At 34.4% G+C, this 21,599-nt stretch overlaps 1 protein-coding gene across 1 annotated transcript in view; it reads left to right on the top strand.

Moving 5' to 3' along the window:
* Positions 1-21,599, top strand: part of CHM (CHM Rab escort protein) — a 162,225-nt gene that overhangs the window by 120,983 nt on the left and 19,643 nt on the right. Inside the window, exon 8 of the mRNA XM_037511626.2 lies at positions 4,019-4,115. Coding sequence (XP_037367523.1) covers positions 4,019-4,115 — 97 coding nt within the window. The remainder of the gene's footprint in view (positions 1-4,018; positions 4,116-21,599) is intronic.

Here is a 21,599-nt window from a genome sequence, read left to right on the forward strand (position 1 = left end):
TATCCACTCCCTCCACTGGTCTTATCAATTTTTGATAAGACAGTATCTATATGTGCTGCCTCCAGCTCCTTACTTCTAATTCATGTTTAGGTCAGCTTGGCTTGTGCCATCACATTTCTACCACAATTTCTCTCACTAAGTTTATTGATATCTTTGTAATAATCAGGACCACAGGATAATTTTTGGTTCTTTTCTGCCAGGTATTTTCTGGTACATTTAATAATGGTTATTTTTGCTTTTCTCTTGAAATTCTGTATGCCTTTGGCTGTCAAGCCATTGTGCTTTCCTTGAGCTCATGACTGAGAGATATCTCTCTGCTTCCTTTATGGACTATCCTCTTAATTATTGGGCCTCCTCAGAGTTTTTGCCCTAGTTCATAGTATCCATTGTTCTGAACACACACACACACACACACACACTGCTTGACACCATGTACTCATGGTTTCAATTCTGCAAAATGTTGGTGACAGTCACTTCTATACTTCCCAGGAGTATTGGCCCACATCCCAAACTTCCTGTTGGACATTAGCCCAAGAATCAAGAATTCCTCAAATTGAACGTGTGCAAACTGAACTCACCATTTTCCCTCTGAAAACTACTCTTTCATTATTCCCTCACCTCTGTGAATAGCTCTGACATTCTTTATTTTATTATATTTTATTTTATTTTATATAATTTTTACATCATTTTTCATTTTTGCACAATGTATGCATTTTCATCTTGGTTATAGGCCCCATACAATTCCCACCCCCCTTGTTTTTTTTTTTTTTTTTATTTGGATAGGCATTTGAGGGATTATTTTTAGCCTTGCCACACTTTTCATTTTCACTTATTTTTTTTAATTGAGGTAACAATGGTTTAAAACACCATGTATGATGTAAATGAAGTCTCACCACTCCTCAGTAGTATGTGAATTGGCAGAATTTTAATACTTCTGATACTTATTTTAGAACAATGCCTCATTTTTTTTAAAGATTTATTTATTTATTTATACAAGCACTGGGTACAGTCAGAAGCGCAGGAGGGTGAGAGAATTCACCAGAGCCAGAGCAGGGAGCAGAGCAGGCAGAAGGACCGAAGTACACTGCTGAGGGGAGCAGCGGGCGGCAGGAGAGGCCTGCCCGCCATGTGGGACCCTCCTCTGGTGGCCAGGGAGCAGCCGGGGATCGAACCGGCGGCGTGGAGGCTTCAGGCAGCTTTGCAACCCAGCACTCAACAGCTGCGCCACCAGGGAGGCCCAATGCCTCATTTTTTAATTAAAATTTTATTTTTATATTCCCCATACAATTACAACCCCCTTATTTTGACCCCAATCCCTCCTTTCCCCGCCCCCCCACCCCCCATAGAGTATCTCTGATTCATAGTTGTTTGTTGATTTTGATATTTTCTTTCTTATAGTTATTCTTTTTCCTGGTCCCTTATTTAAGTTTTCTAGATTCCTGCTATGAGTGAGACCATCCGGTATTTTTTTTCTTTCTGGCTTATTCTGCTGAGCATGATCCCTTCCAGCGCCATCCATGTGGCTGCAAATTGCATGTGTTTATCTTTTTTGAATGCTGAGTAATATTCCATGGTGGATATGTACTACATCTTCTTGATCCAGTCATCTATTTTTGGGCATTTGGGCTGTTTCCAAAGCTTAGCTATTGTAAATAGGGCTGCTATAAACATAGGGGTGCAGGTGTTCTTTGGAATTGATGTTTCTGTGTCCTTTGGGTAAATACCTAGGAGTGGAATTGCTGGATCATATAGAAGCTCTATGTTTAGTAGGTCAAGAAATCTCCACACAGCTCTCCATAGTGGTTGGACCAGTTTGTACTCCCACCAACAGTGCAGAAGAGTTCCTTTTTCTCCACAACCTTGCCAACATTTGTTGCTAGTTTTTTTTAATATGTGCCATTCTCACTGGTGTGAGATGGTATCTCATTGTAGTTTTGATTTGCATTTCCCTGATTACAAGTGATGTTGAACATTTTTTCATATGCCTGTTGGCCATTTGCATTTCCTCTTCAGAGAAGTTTCTTTTTAGCTCTTCTGCCCATTTTTTGACAGGATTATTTTCTTTGTTTTTGTTGAGTCTCATCAGCTCTTTGTAGATTTTTGTGATCAGTCCTTTATCATTAGTGTTGTGTGCAAAAATGTTCTCCCAGTTGGTGGGGTTTCTCTTTGTTTTTGTTATTGTCTCTTTTGCTGTGCAGAAGCTCTTTAATTTGATGTAGTCCCAGCTGTTTATCTTTGCCTTTACTATCACTGCTTTGGGTGATGTGTCTGTAAAGATGTGTTTGATGTGCATATCATGTAGTGTTTCGCCTATATTTCCTTCTATGTATTTTATGGTTTCAGGTCATATGTCTAGTTCTTTAATCCATTTTGAGTTGTTTTTTGTGCATGGTGTGAGGTAGTAGTCAAGCTTCATTCTTTTGCATGTAGCGACCAAGTTTTCCTAGCACCATTTATTGAACAAACTTTCTTTGCTCCAATGCATAGTCTTTGCTCCTTTGGCAAAGATTAGTTGACCATAAATCTGTGGGTTTATTTCTGGATTTTTTATTCGATTCCATTGGTCTGTGTGTCTGTTCTTGTTCCAACATGCAGTTTTGATGATTATGGCTTTGTAGTATAGTCTGAAGTCTGAGAGTGTGACACCTCCATTCCCTTCTCTTTTTTTCAGGAGAGCTTTGGCTGTTCAGCCACCCCCCTTGTTTTGATCCTACTCCCTTCTCCCCCACCCTATAGTGTGTTTCTGGTTTATAGTTGCTTGTTGATTTTGATTTTTACCTTATTATAATTAGTGTTTTTCCTAGGCCCTTATTTAGGTTTTCTAAATTCCTGCTGTGAGTGAGACCATCAGGTATTTTTCTTTTTCTTTCTGGTTTATTTTGCTGACATTCTTACATTAACAACTTCTTCCTCCCATCTCTGCCATCTTATGTGCCTTCAGTTCCTGACAATGTACTTCCTAGAAGCTGCTCCAGTCTGTCTTTCCTCTGAATTCTTTTTCTCGGTGCTCCAGTTACAGAACTCATTTTCTCTGCCCCTTTCTAGTTGTTCTTCCTCTCATCTAGTCTTTCCAAAATTCATCCTTCACACATCACAGTGATTAAAATGAGTACCTGGCTTGCCTTTCTTTGTTTCCTATATAAGGTTGTTTTTCCCTTCTCTTTAAAATTTTTGAAGTGTAGAGAGACTTAGGTAAGACTTAGAGGAACGAATAGGTGAATGGCTAGGTAAATTTTATGGAAATGGTATTATGGGGTTGAGGAAATTCTCTTTTAATGAATTATGTAATTTCTCTTGGACTTAAGATAATGTCAGAGTTCAGGAGACAGAAGGCTCTGTCATAGGAGGTTACTGATCGTTTCTCAACATGTCTTAGTGTCTTCTCTCAAATGTAAAGTACAACTTTTATCTTTTTGAGATAGCATTGGTTTATAGCATTGTATGTTTTAGGAGTATACAGCTTCACATCTCCCCAAATGTGTATAACACATCATATCCACTATTAAAGATCTAGTTACTGTCATTTGGTATATGTTGACATATACTTTGCTTGTTTTAATATCTTTGGGATTTATAGCATTTTTGATTTGTAGTACTGTATAACTGCTATTTTTAGCCATTCGGAATAATCAAAATTGATTTATGATGACCTGACTTCAAACACTCAAGTGCATATCATTCAGAAGTAATGTCATAATTGTATCCTGTAAAAATAATAAATGAAGGATTTAATAAATATTAAAGATACTTGAAATTTTTATTGTCTGTTAATTCTGAGTACAAAATATATGATATGTAAGTATGCAGAGATTGGACATTAAGACCCATGTGCCTGTTACATACTTTAAATTCTCTTCCAAGATTCTCTTCCAAGATTTAATCCTTACAAGTTTTTTTTTTTCAAACATCAATGACTATGTGAAAAGGACATTCAGTTTGAATGTTAACTATACTCTAATGATAGAAGAAGGAAACTGTGATCTAACAGTTATGTCTATATTTTGTTTCTGCTTTTTAGATTTCCATTTTGACAGTACCAGCAGAGGAACCAGGGATGTTTCCTGTTCGGGTCATTGAGTTATGCTCTTCAACAATGACATGCATGAAAGGCACTTGTAAGCATAGTAGAGTCTGGTTGTCTTTTGTGTTTGTTTAGGGAGTAAAAGGGCTCAGGGTTATTCTTATATTTTGCCATATATATTTTTTTTTTACTCATAGTATTTGTTCATACTGTGAATGTTCATACAGTAAGTCATTTAATACATGTTTTTTTCCTCTAAACATTTCTGTGGCTAAATCTTCATGGACACTGTTGTTAAGTATTCCAGTGAAAGAGTTTCTGTAACTCTCCAGTGCTTCCTGTTATTTTTTTTAAGGTTATTGGAAACATTTCACAACATTCATTTTCTTTAAGAGTGTTATTTTTTTTCCTTTTCCTTTTTTTTTTCTTAAACATGTTTCAGTAATCAGGAACTAGCAAGTATGCAATGAACATAACTGACTAGATCTAAATTGGGTACTGTAGGGATTATAAAGCAGCAGAGGTTGGCATGCCTGATTTGAAGTGTTTGTAATCATATTGCATACCCAATAAAACAAGGCAATATTAACTAGTACAGTGTATTCTGCTAGGTATTTTCAGGATAGTAAAGATTAATAGGTAACTTCCCAGAACTTAGGGGACTCATAATCTAGTGGAACAAATAAGAAAAATACAAAAGTAGCTGTAAAAGATGCAGAATAGGGCCTCCCCTGGTGGCACAGCGGTTGAGCACTGGGTTGCGAAGCTGCCCACAGCCTCTGCAGCGCCAGTTCAATCCCTGGCCACTGGTGAGGATCCCACATGGCACTCAGACCTCTCCTGCCACGCCCCCTGCTCCCCTCAGCAGTGTATTTCGTTGGTCTGCCTGTTCTGTTCCCCGCTCTGGCTCTGGTGAATTCTCTCACCCTCCCGTGCTTCTGACTGTACCCAGTGCATGTATAAATAAATAAATAAATCTTTAAAAAAAAAGAAAAGATGCAGAATATGAAAGTTCCAGAAGAGAGCTACCAGCATACTGTGGACTCTAGACATTCATATGAAAGAAGCATATCATTAGCTAGATTCTTTTTTTTTAAATACTGTAAACTTATATTAAGTTTTACTTAAACTGTTATATGAATTTTGAGAAAGAGAAGACGAGCTTGGCATAATCAAGTAAAACAGACTATGTTTTTAAGCATGTAACTACTACTTAGCTAAAAGATGACAAAAAAATGTGGTTAAACACAGAAGTGGGAGCTTGATGCCAGCAGAGAGAATGAAGAAAATTTGTCCAGCATTGCTCTAATCCTACATTTTGATTTGAAAAGTAGATCAGACAAGATTTTTCTCTTTTCATATTGAAGTGATGTTGATGAATATTGTGACAATATTCCTTATTATTTTTCCCTTACTACTTTAACTTGGCTTTTTCATATCTTTTTATCTGTGTTGGCATCTTCAATATAAGCAAAAATTTCCAAAAAATGGGCCACAATGCCCCTCCAAACCCCTTTTCCCCCATATTTAGCACATCAACATGTTTTCCCAGTCACTGATACAACAAATCTTATGGTCTGTGGAACAAAATAAACTGTTCAAATAATTTTAAAAAGCTGTACTTATCGGTTGTTTTCTAAATTTATTTTATGTTTGTGAATATTTTGTAAATTTATTTTTATAAATTGTTTTCATTTTTTAAGGTACAAGGAGAACTTCAATTATTTTTTTTCTCTTATTGATTTACAAGTTGTTTACGTAACTCTAATTTTGGGAATACAACTTCACACCTCCATATGGGCACATACTTCTCTCCACCAAAATCCCCCAGTGATAGTAGCCTATCACAGTCCCTCCCTCGGGTTCCTCTCTGTCTCCCATATACACTCAGGTAACCACCATAACTTTTACAGAGTCTAAGAGTTATTTTTATTCTATTTTGCAAGTTTGTTTTCTTTGATTATTTATATTGATAAAATGACTGAAACCATTTGGTTTCATTTGTCTTTCACTTTCTGACTTATATCCATTTAACATAAGCACCTCAAGATCATTCCATTTTGTCCCCAAAGGCACTATTTCATTATTTTTAATAGCTGGGTAATAGTCCATTGAGTATATATCCCACACTTTCTTTACCCCGTTGTCTACTGATAGTTATTTAGGCTGGTTCCACGTCTTAACTGATGTGAATAATGTTGTTATGAACATAGGAGTACATCAGAATTTTTGTATTAGTGTTTTTATATTCTTTGAGTACTTAGAAGTGGTGTTGCTGTATCATATGGTATTTCCATTTTTAGTTTTTTGAGGAATCTCCATACCATTTTCTATAGAAGCTGTATCAATTTATATTCCCATCAACAGTGGATGAGTGTTCCTCTTTACATCCTCAGCAACATTTTTCTGTGATATATTTTTGTAGCCACAATCTAATAATACATATTTACTTTTGATAATTTGAAAGTTATAAAAAAGTAAAATTATTATAATACATCTCCCTAGAGATGATAAACACTCCTGTTGTATGTTTTTTTACCTTTTTATGTTATGCATACATATTTCCATAAAAATGCAATATTTTTATATTGTTTTATAATCTGTGTTAAAAAAGACTTAATACAGGGCCTCCCCGGTGGCGCAGTGGTTGAGCGCTGGGTTGCGAAGCTGCCCGCGGCCTCTGCAGCGCCGGTTTGATCCCCAGCTGCTCCCCGGCCACCGGAGGAGGGTCCCACATGGCGTGCAGACCTCTCCTGCCGCCCGCTGCTTCCCTCAGCAGTGTACTTCGGTCCTTCTGCCTGCTCTGCTCCCCTCTCTGGCTCTGGTGAATTCTCTCACCCTCCCGCGCTTCTGACTGTACCCAGTGCTTGTATAAATAAATAAATAAATAAATAAATAAATAAATAAATAAATAAATAAATAAATAAATAAATCTTAAAAAAAAAAGACTTAATACAACAAGAAATATTTTTTGCATGTCTGTGATATTTTCAGTGATTGTGAATAGGCCACTTTTATTTAGTTCTATGCTATTGAGATTCACCTGAAAATTTTTCATTTAGTAGTCCTGTAGAAAGCAGCCATCCTTATACATAAATATTTGTGAGCATCTATTTTAATTCAAAAAAAATTTCTATGAGTGATTTTTTTTTCATAGAAGAACTGGGATGTAGGCCAGAGGTATGGGGGTGACAGGATTCACCAGAGACTGAGTGGGGGGCAGAACAGGCAGATTTACTGAAACACACTGCTAAGGGGAGCAGGCAGGCAAGACAGGAGAGGTCTGCTGCACCATATGTGGGTTAGTTCCCTGACCAGGGATTGTACTCAGGCTGTCATGGTGATAGTGCTGAAACTTAACCACCTAGGCCACCGGGGAGGCCCTTCTGTGGGTGGTATTATTGGATTCAAGTGTATATAATTTTTTTTCAAAAAATTACAGATTTAGAGAATTTGCAAAGATACGACAGAGATTTCATGTGTACCCTTTACCACTTCCTCCTACTAGTTACATCTTACCAAATTATAGTATAGTATCAAAATCAGGAATTTAACATTGGTAAAAATGTGTGTAGGCAGTTTTATCGCATGTTTAGATTCATGTGACCATCAGCACAGTCCAGATACAGAACTGTTTCATCACCACAAAAATCTCTACCTCTCTCCCTCCCTCACATCTCCTGCTGCCCCCCAACTCTTATGACCCTTTACACAACCCCTACCTAGTCCCTGGCAACCACTAATCCGTTTTCTGTGTCAATATTTTTGTCATTTTGAGAATGTCATGTAAAAAGAATTATACAGTATATAAACTTTGAGAGTGATTTTTTTCTGCCAGCATAATTTCCTTGCAGCATTACATATATCAATAGTTTTGTTTCTGTTAATTTTTGAGTAGTATTCCATGATAAGCTATACATCTTCTGACCTCCATGGTTTCTAGTGATAAATCTGCTGTTATGTGAATTATTTTTCCACTATAGGTAATGGTTTTGTTTTCTCAGACTGCTTTCAAGATTTTTTTCATAGTCTTTAAGTTTTAGAAGTTTGTTTATGATGGCATGTGTTTCTTTCAGTTTATTCTATTTAGGATTCATACAGCTTTTTGAATCTATGAATTTCTGTTTTTTTTTTTTTTTTTTTTCTGAATTTGGGAAATTTTCACCCATTATTTCTTTGATTATTTTTCAGCCTCACCTTCTTTCTCCTTTTCTGGAATCCCTATGGCATGACTGTTGTATCTTTCACTATAGTTTTACATGTCCCTGAAGCTCTGTTCGTTTCTTTAATTCAAGAAGACTTATTATATCTGTTTATGATAATATACCCTGTTAGGCATAGTGCTTATACAAAGGAATATGGCCAAAGTGGTAACAATAATAAGATAGTATGAGGAGCAAGAAAAGCCCAAGCTACATGTGTTTCTGTTCATTTTCAGTCTATTTTCTCTCTTTTGTTCATATTGTACAATCTCTGTGGTTTTACTGTACTTTTCAGATTTAAATTTTCCATTTGTGGAATATACCACAAGGGTAAAGGAGCATAATACAGACATGTATATTAGAGTTATCAACACCTGACACACTGTGTAATTTTATTTATGTCCAATTGAATCCACAGTTTTAAGTGTTTACTTCCAGGTTGCTAAGATATATAAATGTCTCAAGTAGTCATTAAATTTGATCATTTTTTTTTTAATCTTCATTACTATCCAATCATCCTTTCTTTGTTAAATACTTCCTGAAGTTTGAATTGCTTTCCCATAATGCCCTGCAACATACTAATTAATCAGTGACCCATCTTAAGTAAATCAGCCCTTTCCTATCATTGCCCCTTCCTTCTTGGCCTCTGGATTCTGTTCCTGCTTAATTCATTTGGGGGCACTCTCTCATCCCCAAATCTCATTTTTCCCCAAATGAGATCACCTCATTCAGTAAAATCCCCTTACTGATTGAGAAGGATAAAACATGCCCTTGTGGTCTGTAGTCCTATGTAGCATGAAGTAACTGTTATTGTCACATTTTCTTCTAGAAACAGTCTCATAGCTGTTTTAAATATTCCCCTGGACTTTTCCCTAGAATTTTGACATTGTTTAATTTCCAGTATATTTTATGAGTGAAACTCTAAAATTCATTTCACATGTATATGTTTTTCTTAGTAGGTTTGTTATCTAATAGGTTATATTAATTTATAAAATTACTCAAGAAATCAAAGAATGTCCCTGGTATTAAGTTCTTTATAGCACTATGGTATATGGCAATAACTATTGGCAGAGCATCACTGCATTTTCAAATTAGAGTAGATCTTCACCTTTTGATAAAGTGTGTTTCTTGGCAGTATCTGTTAAAGCAGTTTGTGGTGAGGTAGACTTCTGTCTGTTCACTCCTCTATTGCACACAGGGACTGTTAGTCAGCTGGGTAAAGGTAACCTTGAGAACTGCAAAGATCTTCTTTAGGCCTGCTTAGAAGAGCTGGAGGATGGCAAAATCATTTGCACATGATTACATGGTGATATTTTTCTTTGAAGTATAATAATAATAATAAGTTATAATTTTGAGAATTTGCTGGGAACCAGTACTGGGCTGAGTGCTTTCCATTCATTATTTCATTTAATTCTTAGAATAACCTTATGAATTGGGTACCGTTAATTCTAATTTATAGATTAAGAAACTAGGTTTAGGGAATTTAATTAGATTGCCTAAGAGTGGCAGAGCAAGGATTCAAAGATAATTGCTTTTGACTCATGAGGGCCCATATAGCCTAATCATTATTCTGATGCTCAAAACTAAAAATAATAATAGTATAGCTCTTATATAACTTTCTTTCTCTTGTCATAACTTACAAACATTGTGTCAAACCTAAAACTACAGACTTTTTTTCTCTACCATACAATAAACAAAACAATGTCCTAATATTCTGTGATGATAGTTACCCAACAAAGATTTATATAGCACCACCTAAATTGCATGCCAATAGATATAGTGAATTGAGGCTGATGTAAAGACTTGGTGTTTAGAAAACATTTAACACAATGGCAAAATGTAAGCATATGATAAATGGCAGCTTATGTTAATAATAACAATAAGAAGAATACCATTACTAATATACTGGGTTATGGAAACTACATATAGCAAAGTACTACTCTTTTTGTATATTATTGTTTTCTCTTATTTCTGTGCCTTAGCACATACTATTTTCTTGACCTAGAGTGACCTTTCCAGCCAGTTGGATGCCTCTTCATTCTCAGAAGCCTAGTATCACTTTCCCCAAGCCTTTCCTGCCTTGTTTTGTTCCTGTTTTTAGATAGATCCTTATTCTATTTTAATAATAATGGCAGCTAACATTTATAGTGTTGCTATATGCATATTAAATAATTTATCCCTCATAACAATTTTATGAGATAGGTCCCATTGTCTTCTCTATGAGGAAATTGAGGCACAGAAAAGGTAAATTATTTGCCCAAGGTTACAGAACCTAGTACAAGCAGAATTTGAACCCAGGTAATCTGACTCTAGCAGATCTTACATGTTTAACCACCACCATGTTGTAGTGCTTCTTAGAGCAATTATAGTATAATTAACTTTGCTTTTTTTGTCCGATAAGAGGAACAGGATCATGACTTACAATTTCTATCCCTAGAACTTAAGTATGCACATTATGTTTAGTATACTAAGTAAATGAAAAAAAAAAAAAACGAACAAAAAAACCCAAAACTATATACATTTCTATTTATTTTTTTTAAGATTTATTTACTTATTTACACAAGCACTGGGTACAGTCAGAAGTGCAAGAGGGTGAGAGAATTCACCAGAGCCAGAGGGGAGAGCAGAGCAGGCAGACTGACGAAGTACACTGCTGAGGGGAGCAGTGGAGGGCAGGAGAGGTCTGCGTGCCATGTGGGATCCTTGCCCGGCGGCCGGGGATCGAACCGGCGCTGCAGAGGCTGCGGGCAGCTTTGCAGCCCAGCACTCAACCACTGCGCCACCAGGGGAGGCCCTCTATTTAAGTTTAAAAAAATAAATTTCTTGGAAATATTTAACCCACTAGCAAATGAAAAGCAAAGGGTTTTAAAACACTTTTTTAAAATAATAATTTATTGATATATCATTAATCTTCAATACTGTTTAAGTTTTGGGAGTACAGCTTCCCACCTCAGTACTTGTGTATACCTCACCATACCCACCACCCAAGTTCTAGTGCTATTCCCACAATCAAATTGACCTTCTCTCCCCCACTCCTCCTACTGTCCTTTCCCTCTGGTAACCACTGTACTATTCAGAGTCTAACAGTTATTTTTGTTCTGATTTGTTAGTTTATTTGCTTTGGTTATTTATATTCCACATAGGAGAGAAACTGTTATTATTCTTTTGCTTTCTGATTTATTTTGCCAAACATAGTCACTTAAAGCTCCATCCATGTGTTTGCAAAAGGCACAATTTTCACAATTTCCATTGAGAATGTATACCAGATCATCTTTATCCAGTCATCTGTTCATGGGCATTTAGGTTGTTTTCATGGCTTAGCTGTTATAAAACACTCTATCTTAATATGTCTTGAAATTATAAGAAAAAATACTTTTTTCTTTTGAGATAGCATTGGTTTACAATGTAAGCATTGGTTTGCCATTACTTTTTAAATTTTTTAAAAAAAGATTTATTTATTTATACAAGCACTGGGTACAGTCAGAAGCACAGGAGGGTGAGAGAATTCACCAGAGCCAGAGCTGGGAACAGAACAGGCAGACTGACAAAATACACTGCTGAGGGGAGCAGTGGGCGCGGCAGGAGAGGTCTGTTGTGCCATGTGGGTTGCTCTATGGCTGGTGATTGAACTTGTCCTACAGAGGCTGCGGATAGCTTCATAGTGTGGTGCTTAACCCCTTGAGCCACTAGGGAGGCCCGGTTTGCAATTACTTTTAACAAGTTTTTTTTTTTCCAGTTTGTGTACATTATGTTGTAGGAGTCAATTTCCAGTTTGACTTTATTGGGAATTTAATGAAAATACTGGTACAGTGGAATGAATATTGGCCCATGAATCTACAGAATTATTTCAAAGTAGTTATTTGACTTTGAATAAGATTCATAATTTCTTGGGTCTTGGTTTCATCTTTCAAAGAACCAACTCTTGGTTTCATTGATCTTTTAAACTGTCTTTTTGACTTTAATTTCATTTATTTCTGCTCTAATTTTCATTATTTTCTTCATTCTACACTTTCTTTTTCTTTTTTCTATTTCCTTAAGTTATGAAGTCATATTTATTTGAGATCTTCTTTGTTTTTTGATGTAAGCCTGCATAGCTATATGCTTCCCTCTTAGTACTACTTCTGCTGTTTTCCACAAGTTCTGGTAGGTAGTATCTTCATTTTCATTTGTCCCTAGGTATTTTTTTTTTAATTTCTTTTTTGAGTCTTCATTCAGTAGTGTTTTGTTCCTGTTTTCTTTTTGTGATCGATTTCTAGCTTAATGACATTATGATCAGAGAAAGTTTTGATATTATTTCAGTCTTCATGAATATATTGACACTTTTGTGTCCCAACAAGTGGTCTATCCTTGAGAATGTTCCATGTGCACTTGAGACAATGTGCACTCAGCTTTTGTGGGATATAGTGCCCTATAAATGTCTAGTAGGCCCATCTGATCTAATTCCTCACTTAATGCTATTGTTTCCTTGTTGATTTTCTGTTTGGTTAATCTGTTCATTGGTGTAAGTGAGGTGTTGAGGTCCCCTATCACTGTTGTGTTGCAACCAGTGTCTGTTTACAAATCTGACACCCTCAGTGGTCCAGAGTATGCATGTTTGTATAAAAGCCATCTCTCCTATATACATGTATGTTAATCTGTGTGACGTATTTTAACAAAATGGCTTTTTCTTCTAATCCTATCTCCCAGTTCATTCCAGCTTTGTTACTTCTTTCTTTCATGATAGATTATATTGCTGATCTTTGTTATAGCTTAATTTATAAATAACCAACAGTACAGACAGATGGAATAGCTTTTGTTTTTTGTTTGTTTGTTTGTTTGTTTGTTTTTAGGCTCAATAAGGGTTGAGCCAAGAAGGTTGACTGGAAGAGATTTGAATGCATTATTTATACTTTGCCTTGTTCCAAAGAAAAATTCTTACTCATTTTTCAATCTTTCATTTGCTTTCTTATATAATAACACAATATTTTGAAAGTCCCACTTAATAGTTATAAAAGAGTTAGTGCTTAATATAATATATACACTCTATTTAAGAAGTATGGTGAGATTGAAACTCATTTTTATCATTCATTGCTTTTATTACTGAAAGTGTGACTTTTCCCTCATACTTATGTTTTGGGTCTGTTCGTAGGATATTAAAAATCTTTGTGTATTTTCCTGCTGTTGCTATAATTGATACTAATTGATGTCACATCTAGTTTCAAGTTGGTCTGCTCTTGGTAATTAGCTTGTATATGTCAGTACTTGTCTGACAATATCACTGAAGTCTTTTAACCACCTTTTTCTTTTCTCTTGACTTTTTTCTAAGTCAGAAAAAAAGGAAAATATGCCATGTGTTTATTTTTTTTTCTTTTAAAGTTTTATTTATTTATACAAGCACTGGATACAGTCTGAAGTACGGGTGGGTGAAAGAATTCACCAGAGCCAGAGCGGGGAACAGACAGGCATACTGACTGAAATACACTGCTGAGGGGAGCAGCAGTCGAGGCAAGAGAGGTCTGCGTGCCAGCCATGTGTTTATTTTATGAATCCAAACCTATTCCTGGCTTATTTATTTTCCACTTTTAAACTTCCCTGGTTATGGGCAAGTTTCTTAGCTTTTACAATGTTACACAGTCTCTTCCCTGAGGACTTTACTTCTAAGTCTCTTTTAAAGGTTTTGGTTCTTTCCTGATCCTTTTGAATACAGCATATACTGAAAACAGTAGAACAGGTTTTTTTTTTTTTTTAATTTACAAGTTTCTTCACAGAATAATTTAGAAATCTAAGTTTACTACTTCCCATGTCAAGCACCCAAACCTGAAAAATACTGGCCATAATTACTCATGGTGAAATAATCCACCTTTTGAGGGAGATGAATATGGAATTTGACATTACTCATACTTGGATAAAATGGATCTTCAGAAGTGTTAGTCTCAATTAGGATTCTTGTGAGAAACCTTTTACTATTCTGTGTGATTGTTCTTGTTTTTATATATCTAGATTGTCTATGTTGTAGATTTCTCATATTTATAATAATTATAAATTATCAGCTGGTGCTGCTCATCCATGTGCTTATTTTGTAGAAATCAAAAACTAGAAACTTGTAGCAAAACTAAAATATTATAGTATTTCCAAGAATAAATTCTAAATTTTCATAAATTGATGTTTTAAAATCATTAAATGGGTTTTATTATGACTTATTTTACCTTCAAGCAGTTACTGAAGAATAAGTAAACAAATACATCTAGACTTTGATTCCATTGTATATAAGTGACAGGCATATAATCAGTAATGCCACCTGAGTGGAACCAAATGCCTTCACTTGCCCTAAAAATTGAGGCTGTAATGATGCAATCATCAACTAAGCTCATCGTTCTTCCTGTTGGAACAATCACTTGAAGATAAATGTTGGCAACCCTGTTGCTAATGCAGTTATACCAGACTAAATCAAACATATATACCAATGAGATTTTGTGACCTGTACCCATTCCTCAAATGAAATTTATAGAAAGTAAATGATATGAACTTTAATGATTTATAGTTCAGTTGTTTAACAAAGAAATGCATTTTAAAGATATATTATTTATATGCAAATTAGCTTGTAAGATATAACAAAATTATAGCTTTTAGAGAAAAAGTAGCATTCTTTAGTAGCGGTTTAAATACTTTCTACATTTACATACTGTGTTTCATTAATATCTAAATCTAATGTACCTCATTTTCCATTAGCCATAGCAATCCATATGTAAAGATATGTTTTACTTTTTAAAATGTAACTGGTTTCTAAAGATATTTTCCCCACTTAAGTAAGTATGAGAAGATAAGGGAATTAAAGTTATTCACAAGTACCTCTGTTCTTGGCTTATGAAGATTTTATATTACTCTTTCTGAGCACGTGGTAGGTACTCATGTATTGACTATTTCTGATACTCAGTTAATTTCTCCTTCTGTTCAGTATCTATTGCTCAAATTTGTCAGTTATTGAAACAACACCAACATTTACTTTCTTTTCATTGAGATCAGAATAGAAGTTTGTGACCTTTTACATTGTAAATGTAATTGTAATTCAAGGTTGACCAATACTGTGGTGCTTTATATTAAATATTCAATACTGTGCTGCATTCAGTAGAATATAATACATACTTTTTTTTCTGTTAAAGAAAATTTTGTAGTTTTTGTTGAAGAATCGTGTTAATGATTTAACTGTTGTGTAACAAGTATACAATTTTTCAGTACTTTTTAATTTTGAACAATTTTAATTTTACTTTTCATGAATCACGTGTTTTAGACTTTAAGTTTTTATCCTGTGATAGGCAAATACTGAATTGTAGTCTCAAGTGTGTAGGCAAGAATGTGCTTAAAACATTAAAATACCTTAAGTTCACTTTCACTGTTATGTCTAGTGAGTTTCCATGGATGGCCTGTCATTACCTTCTTTTTGGTTTGATTTAGAATTTGTAGACCATAATTGTACAACTAAAATTTACCTTTGTATGTTGTGGGGAGGTTATATATAAAAGACACTTGCAAGCTAACTTAATTTGATTAGCGTGCATTCTAAGAACACACTATTGTGTGGTGGTTGAAAACATAGGCTCATTGACCTTAGGCAAGTTACTTAATCTTTCTGTGCCTCAGTTTCCCTATCTATAGAATAATGTAGTACCTATATGCAAAAACAGACATTTCATCTGCATAAAACAAAGGTCTAGCAGAGATGTCTCCTAAGAAAATCAGAAATACTTTTTGTCCAAAATAAAAAATATTTTATGGCATTATAGATATTAATGTATAATCATAGAAAGATTAAAAAGTTAATATTGGTTAACTGTAGCTAGTAGTTATCTGTGATTTCTATATTTTTCTGCTTAAAAAAGTAAAAATATTTTAGGTCATTTGTTAAGTAAGTTTTCATTACAAATGGAAATGAGGTAGAAAATGAGGAAAGATAGGAAAGGTTTGAAAGCCAGTTAAAAATACTCATTTGCATATAACCACTGGTCATTAATGCATTATTTATTTCCCATCCTCTAGTGCTGTAGTCAGTGTGCTGTAGTCTCCCCAAATACATTTCTTTTAGGATTGAAATTTTTAGTTTTTGTAATCATTATCTTTTTAGCATGTTTCACACAGTTCTTGACATTCTCTACTGAATATATAATCATTTTAGCCTTTTTCTTCTAACTTAAGGATATCATGAACATTATTTATTAGAGTCCATTGTAATCCAGCCATGCCTTGAGGCCTATTGAGGTGTTTAGGTCTATTTCTTTCTATGCTAAATGACCTCATACTATCATGCTTTTATCATTTCTTGCATCTACATTTTATATGTCTTCCTCTGACTGTTTTCATGCAACTGTCAGTATGCTTTTTATGGCAGCACTTTCCTCTGATGTACCTTCCCCACAATTTGCTGTTTGCAATATAAAGAGGACCAGAAAATAAGATAACCTAATTGGTTGAAATTACATGTAACCAAGGTCTGAGCTAGTGGTTAGTCTATGGCATTGTAAACATGTACCTTAGATATGAAAAAACTTTTCTCTCCCATTGGTGGGCGCTCATTTCCTGATTCTTGGTTGTGTGTAAAAGATGAATAAGTAAGATGTTACTGTAATTGCAATATCGATAGAGTTCAGTACTGGTATTTTGATACACACTGATAGCAAATCATTATTGTTCATTAAAGTAGGGCTTTTCTAAATAACCCTAGGCTAGCCTAGTTATTTTGTCTTTTTGAAGTAGTAATGGTAGAATTAAAAGAAAATTTATAAATCAATTTAAGTTCTTCCCCTCATTTGAAATTTATTTATGGTGTTTTCCAAAGCTGAACAATTCATATTTTTCATACACATAGTTCATCTTTCGGAATGTATCTTACATCTTTATTTTCTGTTCTTTTAAATTAAATGACTATGACGTGGAATTCATATTTATTTAAAATCATTTATAAATGAGCAAAACATCATCTCTGCCCTTCCATTTGACATTGAAGTTCACATACTTTAAAGTATATATTCATATTCTAGGCAGTTTGATCTTTTTCATGTACATAATAGGCAGTAATGTTTCTCTTGCTTGAGGCTTCTTGGAATAATAGGTTTATTAATTCTTTTTTTTTAAATTTCAGCAAAAATATTTTACCCTCAAAAAAAAAAAATAACCAGGCAGTAACATCTGTTTTATTCTGATTTTATGCTATTTATCTGTGATATGACTATATATTTATGAATGTATAATGTGTATATACATCTAAGTATAATCACAAAATTAAGAATGGTATGTGCGTACTGGCTTTTTTAAATCTCTTCTACTTTTACAACTTTTTTATAGGAGATGTTATACCGTTCATAAAAATGGGTTTAGGTCATCATTTAAAACAGTCATTTGGTGTCTTTTTTTTGCTTTTTTGAAAATGTAATGTATTTTTTATTACTCATTGTCATGAAGCACACGTTTAATTTTGTGAATACATTTATTTTTCTTTGTGATCTTGACATTCTAAGGGTTTAGGTTTTTTCCTTAAATTCTGTTGAAAAAGATGCAGGCTAACTCAAGTTATTCTGGAGTTTTTATGATTGGATTAAAAAATCGCTTTGTGTGCCATATGTCATGAAACTCAGTTTCCCACTTGTTACCATAAAGTGTGTTTCTTAACTTTTCTCTCTTACTGACACAGACATATATTCTTACTTGAGCTGTATTACATACACTTACATTTGGTATTTATGTCGTATGAAAGACAAGTTATGAGCTACATCAATCCCTATATACATAAATTATATGTCCCTATGTAAGTTACATAACAAAATGTGCTTGTTAACTAGCCCATGCATCAAGATTCTTTAAATGCATTTGGAACAATTTTGCCTACTTTTATACAGGGAATGACTGCTGCATGTGGTTATCTCAGAAGCTTGAAAAATACACCTATTTTTCACAACAAGCTTTTTTTATATTCATATTTATAATGTACTCAGTTTTTTGGTTTAAAATTTGTTGTCATTGAAAGAATCATGGCTAATAAGTAGGGGGAGTTAGATTCATAAAATTTTAGAATTATAAGAGGTCTTACAGATTAACTACCTCAATCATGAGGATTCTGAGACCAGAGACATAAACTGATATGTCCAAATAGATAGAGCAGAAGTAATGCCAGGCCACATAACCATTCTTTACTGTATCACTTTGCTACTATCCATTAGACATATCACTTTAAAATATGTTCATTATTATAATTGAGCAAATTCTGAGCAGAAATCCCACTTTTCGTGTTTTTCAAAAGATAAAAGCCAACTTGTTAGAGACAGTAGCTTATTATATGAAGGATCAGTGTTCTAAACCAAGTTTTAGAGAACAGTGTGTTACTTCCACTTTTGTGTTGAGTATCTGACTTCTAGATTTCAGATGCTCTTGTTTCTGTGCTGCTGATTGTGACTGGCACTCCATCAAATTTTTTCAGGTATTACCCATCTGTGAATTAAAGTATATTTTTCACCAGGTTTCTTTACTGCCAATACATACTTATATTGCCAAGAGAGAAAACAGATTTTGTCATCTTTTAGCTGATTAGGCCTTTAAACAGTTGCTAAATGAAGTAAAGGAAGATAGTCAGGGTTTAAATAAAATTTTTTGAGTCAGTTATATTTTCACATGATACCAGTGAGTAATGTTTATACTTCTATTACATCTCTCTCAATATTAGTTATAATTATCAATTGGTACTAATATAATACTTTTAAGATAGCATTTACCTAATGTGACTAATTTTTGGTCATTTTTATCTTATTGAACAAGTTAATTCCATGGAGAGGAATTAAAGCCACAGGATGAAAAGAAGTATGTTACAGAGAGAGTGATATTTTAAAATAAATGTATTAGCATTTTATGCATGTTTGGTTTTATAATTACCTTAATGCCTTGATGTCTTCAAACTTTTTGCTTATATACCCCCTGAGCACATATAATTATTCATCAAGATTGAAGTAATTACAAAGAGCATAATTTCTACAATTTATAAATAGTTATTCACTTAAATAAGTAGAAACAAACAAAAGGGAGTTTATTAAAGAATCAAGACTGAGAATTTAAACCCAGGAACAGCCTCCAGATAGCTCTGGGAAAGCTGCCCAGTTTCTGACATTCTTAATGAGGATTTTTATAGTTTGTAAGGAAAACAGAAAGTCTGGTCAAGTGTCCTGCTAAGGTATGTATTTGATGTTGTCTATGCATTGAGGAAAGCAAAAATAAATTTGCCCTGGTAGAGCCTTATCTTCTGGAACTGGGAGATTTATGCAATGCCTTAAACATTGAAGTCATATTTTTTGAAGTTATTTATTTGCCTGAAGGCAACTTTTCGTTGTTGACACAGTGTTCACAAGGCCATTTGAGCTGTCTCTTGGTATTGGCTTATACCCTTTAATCAAGACCAGGGCAAGGGGTATCCAATTAATGTTACTTTTGGGCAACATAGTAAAACTGTAATATCACCAGTTGTTTTAATTGAGGTAACATTGATTTACAGTACTACATATGATCTAGGAGAATAGGTTTATATCTCTAAATGTACCTGTTACCACATGCACCTTTAGCATAGTTCATTGTCCCCCTCCCAATGGTATCCCACCCCTGCCTTCGCCCTTTAATGTCACTCTTAAAAGTACCCAGTGGAATTTAAGTACCAGAGGTAGTTGGTACCTACCATCAACCATTTTATTTCTTTTATTTTGAGAGTTTTTTTAATTATTTATATATATATATATATATATATATATATATATTATACATCATTGCTCATTTTTAAACAATGTTTGCTTTTTCCACCCTCAGGTATAGTCCCCATAGAATTTCCTCCACCTATTCACCCATGCACCATTACCACAGTCCCCTGTGCTCTTCCTCCTTCCAATCCCTCTCCCTCCCCTTTCCCTGAAGGATATCTCTGGTTTATAATTGTCTGTTTTTGTTTTGTTTTGTATTATTATTTTTCCCCTTGATGTCTTATTTGATACCCCTATATTCCTCTTATAAGTAAAACCATTCAATATTTTTCTGTTTCCTTCTGACTTATTTCACTGAGCATAATTCCTTCTAGCTCCATCCATGTTGCTGTGAATGGCATTAGTTTATTTTTTTTGATTGCCAAATAGTATTCCATTGTGTATAATATACTATATCTTCTTGATCCAGTCCTCTGTTTTTGGGCATTTGGGTTGTTTCCAGGTTTATCTATTATAAATAGTGCTGCAATAAACACAGCGGTACAGGTGTTCCTTTGAATCAATGTTTTTGTGTTCTTTGGGTAGATCCCGAGGAGTGGAATTGCTGGGTCATATGGTAGCTCCATTTTTAGTAGACTGAAGAACCTCCAGACAGCTTTCTATAATGGTTAGACCAGTTTGCACTCCCACCAGCAATGTAAGAGAGTTCCTTTTTCACCACATCCTCACCAACATTTGTTGTTGCTAGTTTTTTTTTTTTTTTTTTTTTTGATATGTGCCATTCTTACTAGAATAAGGTGGTATCTCATTGTGGTTTTGATTTGCATTTCCCTGATTATACATGATGTTGAACATTTTTTCATATACCTCTTGGCCATTTGCATTTCCTCTTTGAATAAGTGTTTTTTTAGCTCTTCTGCCATTTTATGAGTGAATTGTTTACTTTGTTTTTGTTGAGTTGTGCCAGCTCTTTGTAGATCTTTGTGATCAGTCCCTTATCAGTTCTATGGAGTGTAAAAATGTTTTCCCAATCAGTAGGGTGTCTCTTTGTTTTCGTTAGGGTCTCTTTTGCTGTACAGAGGCTTTTTTGATGTAATCCCAGCTAAAACACAGCTGTTTTAGGTCTTAGAAGATATCTGATATACAAATATTGTCTCCCATTCAGCACAGTGTCTTTTCATTTTAATGATGGTTTCTTTTACTGCAGAAACTTTTGAGTTTGTAATAATCCCACTTGATTATTTTTCCTTTTGTTTTCCTTGCTATTGGAATCAAGTTCCCAAAGATTTCATAGAAGCCAATATTGGAGTATTTGGCCTATATTTTCTTCTGTGTACATTTTGGTATCACATATTATATCCATGTTTTAATCCATTTTTGAGTTAGTTTTTCTGTATGGTGTGAGAGAGTGATCTAGTTGCATATTTTGGCATGTGGCTATCCAGTTTTCCCAGCATCATTCATTGAAGATGCTCTGCTTTTTTCAGTGTATACTCTTGGCTCCTTTGTCTTAGATTAACTTTGCATAGATGGCCAGGGTTATTTCTAGACTCTAATTCTAGTCCAATTCATCTATATGTCTTTTTTTGTCCACATGCCATACTGTTTTGATTACTATAGCTTTATAGTATAGTTTGAAGTCTAGGCATGTAATCCTGCCACTTTTCCTTTTTT

Source organism: Talpa occidentalis, unplaced genomic scaffold, assembly GCF_014898055.3.
Source record: "Talpa occidentalis isolate TD23 unplaced genomic scaffold, MPIMG_talOcc4v2.1 talOcc4.15, whole genome shotgun sequence".
Classification (NCBI taxonomy): Eukaryota; Metazoa; Chordata; class Mammalia; order Eulipotyphla; family Talpidae; genus Talpa; species Talpa occidentalis.